General features: G+C 46.0%; 1 protein-coding gene across 3 annotated transcripts in view; it reads right to left on the bottom strand.

Moving 5' to 3' along the window:
* Positions 1–330: 330 nt before the first annotated feature.
* cdk16 (cyclin dependent kinase 16) overlaps positions 331–18,216 on the bottom strand; it is a 31,775-nt gene continuing 13,889 nt past the window's right edge. Inside the window, exons 3-17 of one of the 3 annotated variants that reach the window (XM_023835854.2) lie at positions 16,572–16,748; positions 15,192–15,325; positions 13,426–13,551; positions 12,795–12,851; positions 12,552–12,666; positions 12,368–12,462; positions 12,098–12,160; positions 11,697–11,820; positions 10,149–10,269; positions 8,551–8,648; positions 8,246–8,351; positions 8,071–8,113; positions 7,761–7,851; positions 7,108–7,190; positions 331–4,719 (exon numbers count right to left, since the gene is read on the bottom strand). In XM_023835854.2, the coding sequence (XP_023691622.1) occupies positions 4,717–4,719; positions 7,108–7,190; positions 7,761–7,851; positions 8,071–8,113; positions 8,246–8,351; positions 8,551–8,648; positions 10,149–10,269; positions 11,697–11,820; positions 12,098–12,160; positions 12,368–12,462; positions 12,552–12,666; positions 12,795–12,851; positions 13,426–13,551; positions 15,192–15,325; positions 16,572–16,748 (1,436 nt within the window). In that variant the 3' untranslated portion in view covers positions 331–4,716. The remainder of the gene's footprint in view (positions 4,720–7,107; positions 7,191–7,760; positions 7,852–8,070; positions 8,114–8,245; positions 8,352–8,550; positions 8,649–10,148; positions 10,270–11,696; positions 11,821–12,097; positions 12,161–12,367; positions 12,463–12,551; positions 12,667–12,794; positions 12,852–13,425; positions 13,552–15,191; positions 15,326–16,571; positions 16,749–18,216) is intronic. The other 2 variants (XM_023835853.2, XM_023835856.2) reach the window with 2 other exon arrangements.

Below are 18,216 nucleotides of genomic sequence, written 5' to 3'. Positions count from 1 at the left end.
ACCACGTATCTTCCCAATTCTTATTCAAGTATACATTTTAAAATCTAAATATGGCTATATATTGTAAGTTTATAAAATATTTGTGATAATGGTTTTAGGATAAGAACACAATCACAAATATAGCGTCATTGTGTGCGTGCTTGTACTGAACTAAAGTAGACTTGAGATGTATCCAAATATTAAAGGAAATTATGTATAGGAGCTGATCATGGTCCAATCCTGCATTTAGTGAAGCATACAACATATTCTATAAATGAATGCTTTTTTGGTTAGTCCTAATTCAGAATCGTACACCCTGTATAATTTGTAATAACGGAAAAAAGCAAACCATTTACAGAAAGTTTCTTCGTTTTTATTGAACAATATACTTTGAATACATTGAATAACGTCTTCACATAGTTTATATATTCAAGAGTAATAAAAATTATGTTTTTATATTTCTTAATATAAGGACACAACACAGTAATCTACACATTGCAGCAACTTGACAGTAGTTGACCAGCTGATCTGAAAAACTGTAGGCAGCGTCCATCATTGAGCAAATTCTGGGAGACCTCATGCAAGCTTGCGGATAACTTTGGTATTACACTTTTGAAAAAAGCTAAGAACAGCCAGTGATAGAAAGCTGTTGTACAATACACATTTACTGGACATAAGATTATATATATGTATTTCGTAGCTTTTCAATAAATTACATTTAATTGTTCAACACAGAATTTCCAGTATTGTGTCTGTTCAACTTTTATTGAAATCCTGTAAATACAAATATTTTCAACATTTGTTTCAACTTCGAATGTTTATTGTATCAGACTGTGTTGTGACAATGATTCACTTTCAGAAATTACATGAGACACACAAAAGGCTTAATTTCCACTGTACAAACGCAACGCACAGGTTTCTTTCTAAACCGGTAGCAATAATAAGTTAGAGTCATACGGATTTTAGGCTGCTCGAGAGTGGATGAGCAGCTGCATCCACCAGGCGACAGCAGTTACAGCAGCTTACAAAGGAGTTGATTTTTTACGTAAATTGATACAATTCATAAAGCAATTACGACTGAGGTTTGAGTAAGCCAATTGTGTACATCGCTAACATAAAATATAGGTTTGATCCTGTATTTTGAGTATAAGGCACACCTATTATAATAATTGTTCACAGCAACTGATGTGCCCTATATATATCCAAAATGTTCTGTACCTTCAGTTTTTAATTACAATATATACCATAGTAAAAAATATGTTTGCCATTATCTGGTTATAATTAAAAATATGATGTGAATAACAGCTTGTTTTCAAGTTATGAAAGCATTTCACTTGAACAATAAATAGAAGTGTCTGGAATATCAAATGAAGATAATCCTAACGCAAATGGAAACTATTTATCCTCTATCTTCCCATAGTTAGTTGAAGACCAGCATAAAATAGATCTGAGCCCCATGAAATCAATTCATGTAAACAAGGAATGCATTTGTTTGTATGCCACTGACAGGAAATCCAGGCTTCTCTGACTGATGCCTGTAATCACTCCCAGCTTTCCTTACACACAACCATTTGACATAATAGTTTATTATTGGATCATATGGTGTCTACTAATTCCTGCAACTCCCTCAACATGTCAGTTGGTGCATCTCTCTGATGTTGATCAGGTCTCTGAACAGACTCCCTTTTTAGTTCCAATTAACCCATACTTGCAATTTGCTTTCCTGGAACTGATGGGCAATCAGACAGGAAGTTCTGCATAACAGTGACCCTCAGAGTGTAGTTCTGAGTATCGAACTACAGCACCACCAAAGCCAGAGAGAAGTATCAGGGATGTGTTTGACTTTCCAAGCTCCAGATATGTCATTCCACTCTGGAGCAAGGAAGGAAAAAAGTTAATTTGCTGCAAAAAGTACCTTTTGTATTATATTGCAGGCACACTGCAGTGAAATGAACCAACAGAAGCATTTTGCCAGAAAATAAAACAGCATTGTGATTATCCTCATTTACCTCCATTTGGGGAAAAAAAAAAAAACATCAGCAGTGCATCGGTAACACAAGATGGCCCAGTCCTAGACTGGTACAAACAGTGCGTATCCTGGAAGTCCAACATGAGTAGTCAGAGTTAAAAGCCAGCCCTTTCCTTTCAAGTTGCTGTGCCTCCAACAGGAACATCTGGCTAAACATCTCTCACAGGCATCTGCCAAATGTGCATTTACATATTGCTTTGCTTGGTTAACATTTATTCTTTGTCCCCCCCCAATGGATTTGCTATGGCTCCTAAGGTGTGGAAATGATATTGCGTGTGTTTAGGCTTATGCAGTAGCCATGCTGCATACTCATGCCTGCTGTCCCTCCCTTTCTGCCTCTCTTGCTCAGTATGAAGAGGCAGCTGGAGAGCAGACAGCTGCACAGCAGAGATGTTACTGTCCACTTGCCATTATCTCACTCCAATTTAAAATCCCTTCAGTAACAAGTAAAATGCATAAGCAATGCAAAACGTGTGAATCGCTTCACTTTAGATGATCATATGAACTGGCCATTTATAAAACTCTATTCAAAGGAACAACACAAGTAAAAAGATAATTATAACAACAATGTAGCCTATTCATATTTATCATCAGAAGCATTTTACAAGCTTGTGTCACAGGCTCTAAACAGTCTTTTACAGAGTGAAAACATATAAAGTAATACCAAAATATCAGGATCTATAAAACAAGAGTAATCGGGTGGTAAAATCGGCCTTCAGCTTTGTTGATCCCCGTCTCCTGTATATACTCATACTCACCTAAAAACACAGACCTACAGAGCTGTCAGTTCATCCCCTATAAACACAGAACTCTGTCATACGGTTTAATTCAGTTATTGCATCATGAAACACGAGGCCATTTCACAGCCACAAACAGCCATTTTTGCCCTCGCACAGTGACCTCCGGAATCCTAAGGTGTTCCGAAACGAAAGGGCCACTGTTGCCTTCATCCGATGAAAAATAATAACAAATGGAACAAAATTACCGACACTGGTTAGGAATCCTGTGGTGAAACAACATTTTCTCCTTAAAAGAAGAACATGACAGTATCACTGTCAACGATAACAAAACAATACTTTATAGTTCCACTGTAACATGGATACGAGGTCCGTTTGCTGCACAATTCCCTGCTGAGCTTTCGCTGGGGTGGATTCTCCGCACTGCAGATTCCCCCAGTCTCCCCCACCCTTCAGAAAACGACACCTGCTGTTCATCACGTGGGTAAAATCTGCAGCATCTCTGACAGGGTGGCTCACAGCCTGACAGCCCAGGTCCAATTCAGAGAAAGATCAGCCATCATGCATTTGAAACCCAATTAACTAACAGGACTGTCATCTTTGTCAGCAAAGGGTCCTTCCCATCAAAATATTGTTTTTAGGTTAACACAGAATTACAGTCCAGGGTTACCTAATGGTGATGTGATATATTAGGACCAATATTATCTTAACAGTCTTGAGTGTGAGACAAAAATTATTTTGTTATGGAATATATTGATAATTACTGGGGTCTTTGTCTTGGGATATTAATTTCAGACATGAATGTTAAAAATGTATGCTTTTGTAAGGACAGTCAAAACAGTGATTCCTCAGGGGGAAAAATGTATATTAAGCCAGATTTTCAAATGGTGTGAGTGACCTGGCATCTCAGTTCATATCCTGAGTATTTTCCACAGTTCTGCCCCCCCCCCATGGCACAAAAATACCTTAACTGCCTCTGCACTCCCTCTAAGGGGGTGAATATGGTGCACGTGTTGGCATGGGGTGCAGCTCAATGGGAGCCATGTGATCTCATGCACTGAAATGTGGCCGCCTGAAAGTATTCCAGAGTAAGCAATACACCGGCACCTGTGTGCCTCTCCGGCAAGGTCTGCAAGGAGGGTAACCATGATGGGTTTGCCACTCCAAAAGGGAGGGGGGGGGGGTCTGTGCTTAATCAGGACTACAGACAAAGAAGAAGAAACTCACGCCTCTCAGGTGAGCATATTGCCAATCACAACAATAAACATACTAACGGAGAGAACGAGGAGGCTGTGCCAAAACCCTGCAATGGAACAAAATATTGCCGTCCGTTACAAACTCTACCTATGGCTTGAGTGGGGATGAGTAGAAATACTGTAGCATTCCAAATAGAAGGGACATAGGAAGACCGAAGTGAGGAGTCTACAGTACTAGCATGACGTGACTTCACCACGTTTTCCTCCACGTTTAACACTGATACACAGAACACTGTCACCATCCTTCCAAGTTTTCACCACACAGCCTGTCAGTTGCTTCATTTGCGTTTTCACATCGACTCTTTGGGCTCACCACCGACGTCGTGATCCGTTAGTTACGGGTGTTATTTGGGCTCGATCACCCACAGTCCACTGAGTGTCACACGACTGCTGTACATCAGTGTGAAAAGCAGGGAAAATGATGGCGCAAGTGTTGATTGTCATGGTAAACTTGAATGTAAGTTTGAGCAGAGCTGGGGGGTGAGTGGTAGAACCCCGTTCCCCCCCCAGCCTTGACTTTATCTCACATGTAAACAGCTAATAAACCCTCTGTGTACTAAATAGCCATTACGTGGTCGAAAAATTAAAAGGTAAATATGCATCCCTTCATTACACACACAAAAAAAAAACAAACATCCCCGTCAGACTCTGGCTTTCTTGTTCTTCTACATATCCGGCACTCAGAAGAGCAGGCTCTGCCGTCTGGATGTGCTGTTCACTGCAAAGACAAAACGGAGGACAGGTTCAACTCTGGCAAGGACCCCGGTGCTGTCTGATGCGGCTGTCGGATGAGAAGCCATGAGCAGAAAGACAGCCGCACAAACACCAAAGACCTCAGGGCTGCCGCACACAGCTTTGGCCGCCAGGGAGGTGACGAAGGGCCCCTGTTGACATGACTACCAACCTGCCATTTCTTTAACACCACAGAGAGGCAAGACGGAAAGATATTGTTTCTGGCTTTTTGGTCAGATCCCGTGAAAGCATGAGATAATCTCACATAGCGTTTTAAAATCCGCCTTGTAGTGAACCCTTTTAGTACTATGAAAACTACCCACTCTTTTTAATACTATTCTGTTTTGCAAAATACTGCATACTCTCAAAGCATAAACCAGAAAGTAGGTAGAAAACCATTTCACTATATAGTAGTGCACTGTATGATTGTATATGAGAAATAGAACTTGAATAAAACCATGCAGTGCAAAAAGGAATATAATTAATCAGTCTCAATCTTCCGTACAGATATCTTATACAATACAGCAAAAAGGACACTGAAGAATTGTGGTTCTTTATAAATATGTACACCCTGGATCGGACAACCGGTTACAGCAAATGGATAGATGGATGGATATAAATATATAATACGTTTATGAATGTTTGCAATCTTTCTGAATTTACTTAAGCTGCACTTTGTCATATCTAAGAAATGAATGTGGTGCATATTAAGTCTTTGGTTAGGCTTGTGAATGTTTCCTACCTCCATTAGCAGAAATGCAGAAACAAACAAACAAAGGCACACTTGCCACCATGATTTCCTTTTTAAGAGAATAAGCCCGAGGTAATATTTTCAATCTTCTATACTGCTGAAAGGTAATGTACTTGGAACGGTATCTCTCTCTCTCTTTTTGGGTTTCCAGCATCGCCACAATGCCATCTTCTCTGCCACGTGAGGTGGAAACTTTCCGGAAGCTTACTGTGCATGGCCGCCACAGTGGATAATCACGCTTGCAGTGAAATGGCACAGCCCCGCAGGGGACCGGCCTGCTCCTATTGAGGGCAACTCCAGAGGCTCAGCCAACAGCGCCTCCTAGCAGGCCAAATAGCACATTGAGAGGCAGAGAACAGGTCGGAGAACACGCCAGAGGGACACTCGCAACAAAAATAAGTAAATAAAATAATACTAATATTAATGATAATAATAATAAAGATTGGCCAACAATGATTCCCACAGGAGAGCTGCAGACACCAAGCAGCAGTGATGCGTCCATGCATGCCAATAGCACATCAGCATGGCTCTGCGAGCCACAGCTCACTGATGCATGAAAGCATCCTCCGTCTGCTGCAGTCTGACAGTGACAGTGGCCATTACTGGCAGACCTAAGGCAAGGAGACCACAGCGTGACTCATCAGAGTCCTAATTAGGGACATGGCAGTGTGAGGAAGGATGACTTATGGAGGAAGAAAAGCCTTCATTACAGGTCCTAACATGACGATATCACTACACTGCAGTAAAATACAAATTCATTACAATACATGCAAAAATAAATATACTTTATATTTATTGGGTTAGTATCTATTTCAAATATACCTTCAAACCACTTATGGGAAAAGATCAAAATATGATGTAATACTAGCCACACAACCTTAGGAAAAATATTTTCGTAATGGTTATCATTTTTATTCTGTTATAAAGTGCCAGGCAGTGCCCATCTGGTGCAGAGGACAGGTACGATATGAGGAACACAGAAGTAGGTGGTAACCCTTTCGTGATGAAAGGCAGAGGACAGGGTGAAATGTGGCGAAACCTCGGACATCTCTGAATGAACTGGGTGACACAACTGTAAAGACGCCAGGACATGAACATGCATTGAAGACAAAGGAAAGTCAATCCAGAATCAGGTGGGGGGGTTCCTGAAGGTGGACAGTACAGGAAACAGAGGGGGGGGGCATGGGCATGATCTGAAGGTGGACAGTACAGGAAACCAGTGGGGGGGGGGGGTTTCTGAAGATGGACAGTACAGGAGCTGGACAGAAGATACAGGAAAGCAGAGAGAGGAAAGAAGCGATAGGAGCTGAAAAAGCATGAGGTGGCCATTATGCACCGAGAGATTTCGTCCAAGGGTGACGGTCACACTCCATATTCAGACTAAGGCTCCTAAGTGCTATGTGCTAAATACCAGCTGCCCCCCCTACACCCTCAAACTGAGCTTGGTAAATGAGGCAGCTGGACCTCCAAGCCAAGCTAAGCTCATTAGCGAAATGCAGAGGTCGCACCCAGAAGTACACTCCTGCAGCCTACAGGGGGAGCTCAGGAGGGGGTACACGCATGCCGGCGGGGGGTGGGGGGTCCAGAAGCACGGCATGCCGCCGATGATGCTGCTGTGCGTACCTCACCTGAGTCTGTGAGCGAGCTGCTCCGCATGCCAGGTTCCTTCTCCAGCTGAACGTCTTGAAGTGCAAAAATAGAAGTAGCTGACAAAAGGAAGGATTAGAGACACAGCTTACCCACAGCAACTGTGGAATGAGGACAGACATCCCGCTCGCTACTTAATGACAGAGGCGCTCCCTGAAACTCACAGCTGGAATGTTCCGGGCTGTCTGAAGGATGAAGCGTGAATTTCACACTGAGGTCGATCTAAGTGAGGGCTCTGGAAGGCCCCGGCCACGGCAGATATTCTCCGTACTTCATTGTACGTGGTGGATAAAGATTCTGATGTCTATGGTGACCGATTTGCAGTCACAGACACTTACAGACGGCAGCCTGCAGAGGTACGTTCTTGATGACATCAGCTCTTAAAACAGAGCCTCTCTGGAGACCCGAACACAGAACTTCCTGGTCACATGTATGACTAACCAAACTACAGACAGGTGCGTAGGCCTGCAGAGGCTGCCTTTTTCTCAGAAGGTTCATGCTGAACATCTGCGCACGTCGAGTGCTGGGGCTGCCTGCTGGGGAGCGTTCCGGGCTGCAGCGGCATTTACCGTAACGGGGAGTGACAGCTTCGGAGAGAGAGTTTACTCTCAGGCTGGAGGGAGACTCACTGTCAGGCAGTGTGAGGATCCTCTCTCCCAGGCAGTGGAAGTAGGGTTGTCTCATAGCCCCCTCAGCGGAGATGCGCTTCTTCCCCTCAAACTGAAAGGCAGAGGTACGCAGTCAGAGTGAAACGTGCAGATGCACGTGCACCCACCACGCGGAAGGGGGTGGGAGGTCTAAGTGACTCGCACTCAGACACGTGACGCTGCACAAATGGAGCATGAAACTGAAGCAGGCAGCCCCCCCATGCTAGCCGACACACACCGCAGCATTCAGGAGGAGCAGAGAGGGGCGGGTAGCCTGCAGGCCCAGCCTCACCTGCAGCAGCTTGGAAAGCAGGTCTACCCCTTCATTGTCCAGTCTGAAGGGAAAAAAGCATAAGACACAGCATCAGCGAGAGGCGCCCAAAGGGAAGAGGCAGCCCAGGCAGGAGTGAGCGGGCCCTGAGCACCGAGCGGGGCCCTGAGCACCGAGCGGGGCCCTGAGCACCCACCGTGGCGTGTGGTTATGCAGGCAGTCAGGTCTGTAGCGGGGGTAGTTGTAGGAGATGAATTCCTCGTTGGAGGTGATTCCAGGCCAAGTGACTTCCGTGGGCGTACCTGGAAACACAGAGAGCTCAAACCCCATGCTGGAACGCAACTGGGGCAGTAAGACTGTCACCAAGGCAGGGGGATTAAGAAGCAAGCAAGACGACAAAGCCTCCTTTTCAAAAGGGCTCAACTGACAGAATGGTCACGGGTTCGTGGGCGGTTTTGCCGTGTTTACTTAAAGACGGGTCGGCCGGCGAGTAACACGGACCCAGCAGTTTGAAGATAAAGTGAAGCTCTTCCTCCACGGTGGAACCGGGAAACAAGGGTCTGCCTGTGGACATCTCATAGAAGATGCAGCCCACCCCCCTGGGACAAGGAGAGAGACAGAGACGGCACTGATCGCCATCTTCACGAAATACTGGGCACCCAGCAATTTACATATAGCAAACACTTTTGTCCAAGGCAACGTAAACTGAGGATAGCTTGGGGACAGGGAGCAGAGAGAGCCACGATTTTTGCATCAGTTTGGCTTTGCTCAAGTGGACAACAGCGGTATGATTGCTCTGCCAACCACAGGATTTGAACACCTTCCTGACACAGGCTCTGTAACCTGCTGAGCTGTACAGCGCATTTACCCCTGTATTACAACACAGGCAGAAAGCCATGTACCCATGTGATTTACTTAAAGGCGTGTTGTGCCTTTGTAGGCGCCGCATCATTTCCTGATGATGATTTCCTTCATTCTGTCATACTGTGAGGCTCGGCAATTACAGCCATCTATAAATCTCTACAAAGTGCCTGTTACTTTATAAAACTACTGCTGTGTTTCACCACCTACGCATTTCTTGTCAATAGCAATTTTATGCCCCTTCAAATCAAATATTTTTTTCTTGAAACACTTGAAGTGTCAGTACTTCATCCTGCCTCTTTAGAAGGTACATGGGCTAATACATTACAAAAGTGCTTTCTCATAACTGCTTAAACAGAAAGAGCCACCAGGGGGAGCTTTGAGTATGACATTCACATGAATCAGGATTTATGCTAAATCCAAGCCAGCAAATATGAACTCAACTGAAATTCAAAACCCAGTATCCCCTTCTTTCAGACTTCCTTCCAAGTCCTTTAAAAGTAACCGTGCGTGCGCTGTAAGTGCCATTACACTGCAGAGTAGGCAGTCATGTGACAATGAGACATTTCAAAGTACCTGTTTCAGTGTATAAATACACAAACTAAATGGAGGAAAGATGGAGAGAGTGCCACAGGCAGTGTGATGACCCAACAAACGGCATGAATGGACTAAGACACACTATATTCTACCCTGTTACCCTACTCTGGAAGGGGGGGGGGCAGCCTGTTGACCTTTGACCTGGAGGTTTTTCCCTCCTAAATCAAACATATTTACTTTCCTCTCTGTTGCCTTCCGCCTTTCATTTTTAGTTCCTATCCATTTAAGAACATAAGAAATAAGAACATAAGAAATTTACAAACGAGAGGAGGCCATTCGGCCCATCAAGCTCGTTTGGGGAGAACTTAACTAATAGCTCAGAGTTGTTAAAATCTTATCTAGCTCTGATTTAAAGGAACCCATGGTTTTAGCTTCCACTACACTAGCAGGAAGACTATTCCATTTACACTACAGTTACACTAAACTATGGTATCTCATTAGTGCCAGTTTGATTCTTTGGCTTGGAAAGGATCTGAAAACTTATTCATTTTACCACAGTACCTCACCTTCACAAATGTATAAGTTAGTCTGATAGAAAGAGAGGATGAAACTGACATTAATTTAAAAAGTCCAGAAATTAGGATTTTCATATTAAGAAGAAAACATCCACAGCCAATCCAATTTGTGGCCAGGAGCCTCACCACATGTCTATCTGGGTGGAGTAATCAGTGCTGCCCAGCAGGATGTCCGGCGGGCGGTACCACAGCGTCACCACCTCATTGGAGTAGGTCTTGGTGGGGATGGACTTGGCCCGCGCCAAGCCTGAAACACAAAGGAAGGGACCATAAGGTACTCAGTGACCAGCAAGCCCCACGGTGGGCAACCTTTCAAAGGCTGCAGAAAGCCAGATATCTGGCTATTACAGAGATATGAATGTTAAACAGGAAATCACTCCAGATTCCCTACATTCTTTAAGCTATTTACTCTAAACACCTTCAGACAAGACTTGCATGATACAACAACAGTGGGGTACCAGTGGACCCCCATGTGACACACACACACACACACACACACACACACACACACACACACCATTCATTTTTCTGGAGCACAGCAAGTTTAGGATCTTTCTGCTGCAGTCAATGTGTTTGCATACTAGTGGCACAGTAGCTCAGTAGTTAGCTGCCCCCTGATCTGTATGTGTACAGTTAATATCATGTCGCAGAGTTCATGCAGGTTTTCTCCAAGTACACCTCCTGCTAGCCGAACAGCATCCAGAGAGATGAATCAGCATCTCCAAACCGGTCCCTATACGATTTCAGAGCATGTTTTGTGATTGTTGTGGCTAAATAAGATTGGTTCCAGTTAGTTAAGCCTTAGTAAAACAAATTCAATTCAACATTAGCAGCAAATAAAATCAGTTATACATCAGGTAAATACATTGAAAGAAATAAAGTATAGTTTAAGTGCCCGTTTTTTGTTTTACATGGATTATGTTCATCTGTGCTCTATATACTGTCTCAATTTGTTGGTAAATGAGATGTTTGCAGTGCTCATCTTCCCCGCAGCAGAGCCCAGCCACACCCCACATGAATCTGCACTGCATGGACAAGTCAGGTTCCAAATGCCAGCAATCTGTTGATTTGGCCATTCCTTATGGAAAAGCTGTGGTAAATTTGAAAAACTGAAGCCTCTTCCTTTTGCGTTCATTTCTGCAAACGCAGAATCACAAAATCCTGGAGGGACTGTCTAAATTGCTCCTAGTGTGTGTGCCCTGTGATGCACTGTCCATGGTGGCCCCCGTCTGTCTCCGTGCTTCCTGGGGGGGGCTCCAGGCTCACTGTGACCCAGTACTGGAATAGGAACATTCACATGACGTGTAAGATCTATCTATAAAATTTTATTGGTTTTGTTTGCTATTCTGCGACATCCAATAAGAATATTTTGAAAGCAGCACTATCACACAGAGACATCAACTATGTTGGGACAAAAACATTAATAATTAAATCATAGGTTAAAAAGACATACAACAGTCCAGATGGCCAGACAGAGAAAGGCAGACAGAGAGACAGGCAGACTAAGACAGATGTTCGCGAACAGACAGACTCACAAACAGACAGACACAGACAGGCGGACAGACAGACTCACAGACAGAAAGACACAGACAGGCGGACAGACAGACTCACAGACAGAAAGACACAGACAGGCGGACAGACAGACTCACAGACAGGGGGACAGGCGGCACTGACCAAAGTCAGCCAGCTTGAGCTCGCCGCGCTCATTAATGAGCAGGTTCTGGGGCTTGAGGTCTCTGTGGAGGACTTTGCGCCCGTGGCAGTAGTTAAGGCCACGCAGTAGCTGGAACAGGAAGAGCTGAGGAAAGGAGCAGAGATGTGAGCCGCAGCCTGGGAGCTGGGGAAGCACGTGGGGTCGGTCACGGGGCCGACCCCACACACGGTGAACATGTGACCCTACTAAGGGCAACCTGTTACTTTAAATAAGCACCAAAAGGCTGCAGTGGTGGTTTAGCAGTCTATGGATGTTTGTGTGTTCATAGCAACATGTGATACATGAACTGGCTGTTTTTTCCCAGCATGCCATGAGTTTCACAGGGGCTGGCTGAATGCTCGATCCTCAGGCAGTGGTTCACCTTGACATTACGCATGTTGATGCAGCTGCCACAGTCGTCCAGGTACTGCTTCAGGTCTTTGTCCTGGGGTGAGTGGGGGACTTTATCACTATCAGCTAACAACAATTTGCAACAAATCTGCAACAAATACATGGGACTACTGACGTAGAGAGCGAGCAATCACATGGCATGGCTGCAGAGGAGCAGGTGGGGGTGGGGAGATGAAGCAGCAGGAAGCTGTGTACGGGGGCCACTGCACCTGGCAGTGCTCCCTCTCCGCGCGTGACTCACCAGGTACTCGAACACCAGCGTGAGGGACTTCTGTGTGTGGATGATGTCATGCAGAGTCACAATGTTGGCGTGCTTCAGGTCCTTCAGCAGGGACACTGAGAGTGAGAGAGGATAACGGTCATTCCCACTTCAACCTCAGGCCGTCCCATAATGCACAACAGCGAGTGGAGTAAAGAGGACCCACCCTCTCTAATGGCAGTACAGGGAGCCCCCTCCTCATGCTCCAGCCTGATCTCCTTCAGGGCCACCAGGTTGTCAGTCAGCTTGCTGCGGCCTTTGTATACAGTGGCGTAGGTCCCCTGGAATTGAAACAAACAGAAAGACACACAGACACAAGAAGTGTAATACCTGATTAATCCCACATACAGAGTCACGCCCTATCAATCTGACAGACAGACACGCAGAGATGGCAGCAGACACACCATACCTCTCCAAGTTTGTCCAGCTTGACATAGGTCTCCAGTTTCCCGAAGCCGATCTCCGACTGTAAACAGCACACAGCGCAGATGGTAAGAGCAGACTGCACGAGCAGAAATCAATCCCACACCATTCGCCTGTCAATTCACGAGCGGCAGTTCCCCAAAGATATCTGTGCCCTGTCGATATCATCCCTCCACGGCTGGTCTGTGTGACAGTGGAAAAAAAAAAAACTGCCTATTTGCGCTCTTCCTGCTCCTAATCACATCTGAATCCAACTGGCATGTTCATTAGTTACAGCTCAATGTTGGTTATTTAACATGGAGGAGGTCCACGTCTCAGCGAAGCCTCCTGCTCTCACTAGCAGCTGCAGGCCCCCCTCTCGGCGCTGTGCTATTCCCATGTCCATCATCTCCTTACATACTTATATTTACTCGTTATGCCAAAAAACGCCCAGAGCTGCAGTATAAATTTGCACATGAAATATCCGCGGCATCCACTGATGCAGAAGGATGGCCCACAGGAGAGACCATGTTTGCCTAATCCCACTGAGGAGCACTGGCTCCCGACTCTGACCTTCAGCACGTGTGCAATAGACAGCTGGGGTTGGGGCTGGGGGTGGGGGGGCGGTGGGGGAGTACCAGGGAGACCCTCCGCAGCCGGCGGCTCAGTGGCTTGTCGAACAGCGGACTGTTCAGGCTGAACTTCTCCAGGTAGCTGTCGGGTAGCCGGATATCTGCTGGCAGCGACAGACGCTTGTTGATGTCCTGAGCGGAGGAGGAGAGGATTAGAGCAGAGAGGCAGTGGTGCCCATGGGAAGCCGACTCAGTGGCTATGACCGCAGAAACGGGGTAGGAGCTCGAGCAGTGAGGCAGCTCACAGCACCGCGGCAGCCTGCAGACAAACACCAGCACGGCCCAACATGTAGATAAGTCTGATGTATGAATGAACTACAACAATAACGTCTCGCCAAAGCAGGACTAAAAATACAAGGGAATTTACAATCTTGCTCACAGTTAAAGGCAGTTATACAAAAAAACCTTTTATCAGCATCATGGCTACATGCACTTCGAAAAATTACCATTAGTGTTAAGAATGAAAGCTGTATTATATGTGGGTGTTTTGGATGTAACATGGAGTTGCACTCCTTCTGGCCTATAGTGCTGTTAAGCTCAGTGCAGCGGGGACACTGCGTGACACTCATGGGTTTAATTTACAGGCAGATAGAGAGTGGAGAGCGCTCGTCCCTGCAGCAAGAATGTCACTTTAAGTTATCTCAGCTATTGAGTAGCCTGGCAGAACCACATTTTCTCTGCGCACACACAGATACACACCGCTCCGCATTCATGTCTATGGACATAACCCTAATCCTAACGATGACAGCTTTTACCACTACCCAGCCCTAACCTTAACCATAAGTAACAAAATAAAGTACAATCTCATAGTTTCACCTGGTCATGAATAACCTGGATCTGACACCTGGGCTTTCCTTTAACTGAAGGCTGTTCATATCCCCAGTCGGACTCAGACCAGTCAGAACCATTCCTGGAGCTGTAATCTAATCTTCTTTGGGCCTCCAGAAATGTGAAACACACAGATCTAAACAAGCCACACATTTATACAAGCAAATTTGCCCTTTAAATGTGCACTTTGCGTTTGAAGTTTCTTGATGCAAGTGCTGGGAACCTGTTTTCCAAAATCACCAAGCAAGAACAGTCCCAAGAGAAGACGAGAAATGTCCAATTAGAACTATGATTATTACTATTATTAAACAGCATATTTAGTCATTTTGCAGTAGATTAAGTAACTCAATAATAAAAAAATCTAAATAAAATGTTCAATAAGTTAAAAAAATTCAACAAAACTACTTTTATGTCTACAAGCCATTGATTCCCAGCTCAGTTCTCTCTGTCAGTGTGGAGTAATACCCATCAGATCACCATTTCCAATCTTTAGTGCTCAGGCCCATGACACATCCCATGAAACACAAACAGGTTGTTACACCACAGACAGGGGAAAACGGAGGAGAGGCGGCAATGTCCAGCCTCAGTATCCACATGAAAGTCTGATGTCAGGTGACGACACCAGCCATACTGCATGCTCCATTGTTCAGCTGTTTCACCGTCTACACGAGAACACCACCCACTCCATGCATCATGCTCTAGAGGAGAACACCACCCACTCCATACATCATTTTCTACAAGAGAACACCACTCACTCCCTATATCATGTTTGCAGCACATCACCATCCACATCGTGCTCACCAGAATATCACCCGTCATCCACCCCAACATCATGCTCTACATTAACTTTTTTTTGAGAATACCACCAACCCCTACATTAAGATCTACAGGATACTACTTGTGTGTATGTGTGTATGTGTGCATGCGCGATCCAGCATAAGCACCTCTGTGGAGATCTTGCGGGTTGGGTTGTTCCTCAGTCTAACTCGGACCGGACTGTGTACTTCATCGGAGGATGTGGCAGATGCTTTGTCGCTCTCCCCATCCGAGCCCATCTTGACATCCTCATGCACTATTTCTGGACATACAACAATCACCCAGTTAGAAAAGGGGCATGTCCTGCCAGCACCCTCCCTCTCTCTCTCTCTCACACACACACACACACAAAGTCAGGACACAGAGCTCAGCATGCCAGTAGGTGGTGCCCCAGGAAGATGCAGATAAACACATGACCTCTGACAACAACCTGTGCCCCCCACGGAAACACAATACACACTCTTACACACACGGTGATCATATCCACTCCCTGAAACTGATTTTCTGTGTAATGAAAACCCCAAATAAAGAGGCTTCATTCCCACCCATTAGTTAGTTATAAAAGTAGAGATGCGCCGATCCAGACCTATCTGACGATTCGGGGATCGGCCACGCGTGACCGATCCACATCCTATACCTACTTATTTAGTTTTTGGCAATCTCTAAAAAGATAGCTCCTATTTCGTGTTAAATCTATTTGTACAATCAATCGCACGACAGCTCTTTCCCATTTTACATGTTTTTTTGTGGCATTCAAATCGAATGCTATCGCTGCCCCTCAGTCTTTTTTGCTACTCAGTGGGTGTGAGTAGTGACTTCCGCCTGCTGTGACGTCATGCGCATACCCTTCGCAGTACGAGGAGCGTAAGATAAGACGTGATGATCTGGGAGAATTTTACGCTTTTAACAGAAACCAGCAGCACAGCGATTTGCAATCTTTGTAAAATAAAGTTTTGAGAGGTGGGAGTCGCTAACCTGGACTGTCTTGCGAACTCGCTGCAGCTTGTGCTACAAGAGTGGCTGCCATCGCAACAAAGTGTAACTGAGCTGACGCCAATGGGAGAAAAATTGTTAAAATTTTAAGCATTCGCCACTTGTGTATACTTGTTTTGACGATATTCATATTGAACTGCAAATGCCTCAAAAACGCTTAAAACAAGACGTACAAACGAGGTGAAACAGTACGTTATATTCATTTGTAGTAGCCTAATTAAATATTTTTTTGTCATACATTTTTTTCCATCTGTATTTACTAGCTTAAAAATTTAATTTATAAAGTATAACAAAGTAAAAAGAGCTCTTGTATCGGAATCTGTATCAGTATTGGCAGTTGTGTATCGGAATCGGATCGGAACTGAAAAAATGTGGATCGGCCTATTCCTATTATAAAGGATTTAACTGATTGTGTGGCTCCACAAGTACTCCCTGCCCTCTGACATCCTACACGCATGCACACACACAGGCACTCACTCCAACCCCCCCGCCACATGTGGCTGAGTGTGCTGTACCCAGGCGTGTAGCGTGGTTGAGATAGGAGCTGAGGCTGCGGCCCAGGCCACGGGGTCGGTGCAGGCTGGAGCTGTATGACTGCAGCAGGGAGTGCATGCTGAAGGAGCCTCCAGCACCCCGCACTGCGCCCCGCACTGCGCCCCGCACACCGCCACTGCCCCGCACTGACATGGCGTCTGGGGGAGAGAAGGGTCGGGGAGGGGTAGATGGGGGACGGCGGGAGGCCAGCGAGCAGGGGGGAGAACGGGAAGGAGGTGAGGGCAGGGCAGGGTATAGGAAAGATGTGGGGAGGGGGAAGAGAGAGGGGGGGGGGCATGGGTAGAGAAAGAGGGGGGGGGAGAGGGGTTAGCGGCAGGGTGCCGGGACAGTAAAGAGGGTAAAGAGAGACACTGAAGACAAGGGTGGGCAGGTGGGTAGTGTATGGGGGGGGGTGGTGGTGGTAAGGGCACAGCAACACACCCAGGGAGGGGCCACGTGAGGGAAAGGAGGGGAAACACATGCCGATGCACACAAAGCAAGAAGGGCGGGGCCACAAGGATGAGAGAATTGTGAGAGAAGGCGGAGTCAGGAATGAACAAAGAGGAGGAGAAGAACAAAGGCAAGGAGGAAAGACAAAAAGAGTGGGATGGTCCAGAGGAAGAAAGGGAGGAATAGGAGAGGAAGGGGGAAGACAAGAAACAAAAAAGAAGTAACTTAAAACAAAGAATATAACAGGGAAGCAAAAATCCCAACACTCTATTCTGAAAGCGTGATTTTAGCTTCCCTTAAACGTAAAATCAAAATTAAAGGACAAATTAAAACAGGGTCTATTTGCAGGGAACACCTTCAGTATGAGAGCTTTAAAAGGCGGTTAACTTGGTTATAAAGTTTGCGCTACGGTCCCGCTTAACTGAAGCGCCTGGTAGGCGCTGACCACGCTTACCTCCCCAGCTCTGCCGCTGCATTAGTCAACATCTTTATTCCCAATCACCTGAGGCCAACATTCCTAAAATGTATGAGGTTTTGGTAGCGCTGATCTGAGGATGCAGACAATTCCGTCACGGGACGTTAGGGACAGCAGCAGGGCACGGGGCCTTAACTGAGCCATCCCCCCCGTCCCAGACGTGGGGGGGGAGGGGTCAGCACAGACTGAAGCTGTTTCAAACAAGCAAGAACCTCGAGAATGGAAAGTAAGGAGCCACCAACGCAGCCAGTGTATGAGCAGAAAGGGACCATGCTGGAGGCGACATGCGATTGGTTAACAGAAAAAGGAGGAGTCGGCATGCGGGAAGGTGGAGCTCTGCTATCCCACACACGCTTCCAGATGCAGCCGCCAAACTGCCAGCTCCGGTAAAATCGCCACATCAAATTGGAATGTATGCTGTGGGAACTGACACTCGAGTGGTCCGTGATATCTGTACTGTGTCTAATACATGAATATGGTCACGTGACACCTTCAGGTGCCGCGACACGTGGCCTGGACAGCGTTATGATATCTGCAAGGAACTAGATCTGCTGATGGTGTTTGACGGCCCCAGGGATCGGTGGTGGGCGTGGCATCTAACCCGAGGACAATCCCCCCCCCATCCCGCAACCACTCATACAGATACCCTGTGAGGTGGCATTTAATACGCAAACTCAGGCCATGAGAAATGACCTTAAACG

The sequence above is a fragment of the Paramormyrops kingsleyae genome, chromosome 6, assembly GCF_048594095.1.
Source record: "Paramormyrops kingsleyae isolate MSU_618 chromosome 6, PKINGS_0.4, whole genome shotgun sequence".
Classification (NCBI taxonomy): domain Eukaryota; kingdom Metazoa; phylum Chordata; class Actinopteri; order Osteoglossiformes; family Mormyridae; genus Paramormyrops; species Paramormyrops kingsleyae.
The sequence above is the reverse complement of the archived record's forward strand: the minus strand, read 5'-3'. Positions and strand labels throughout refer to the sequence as shown.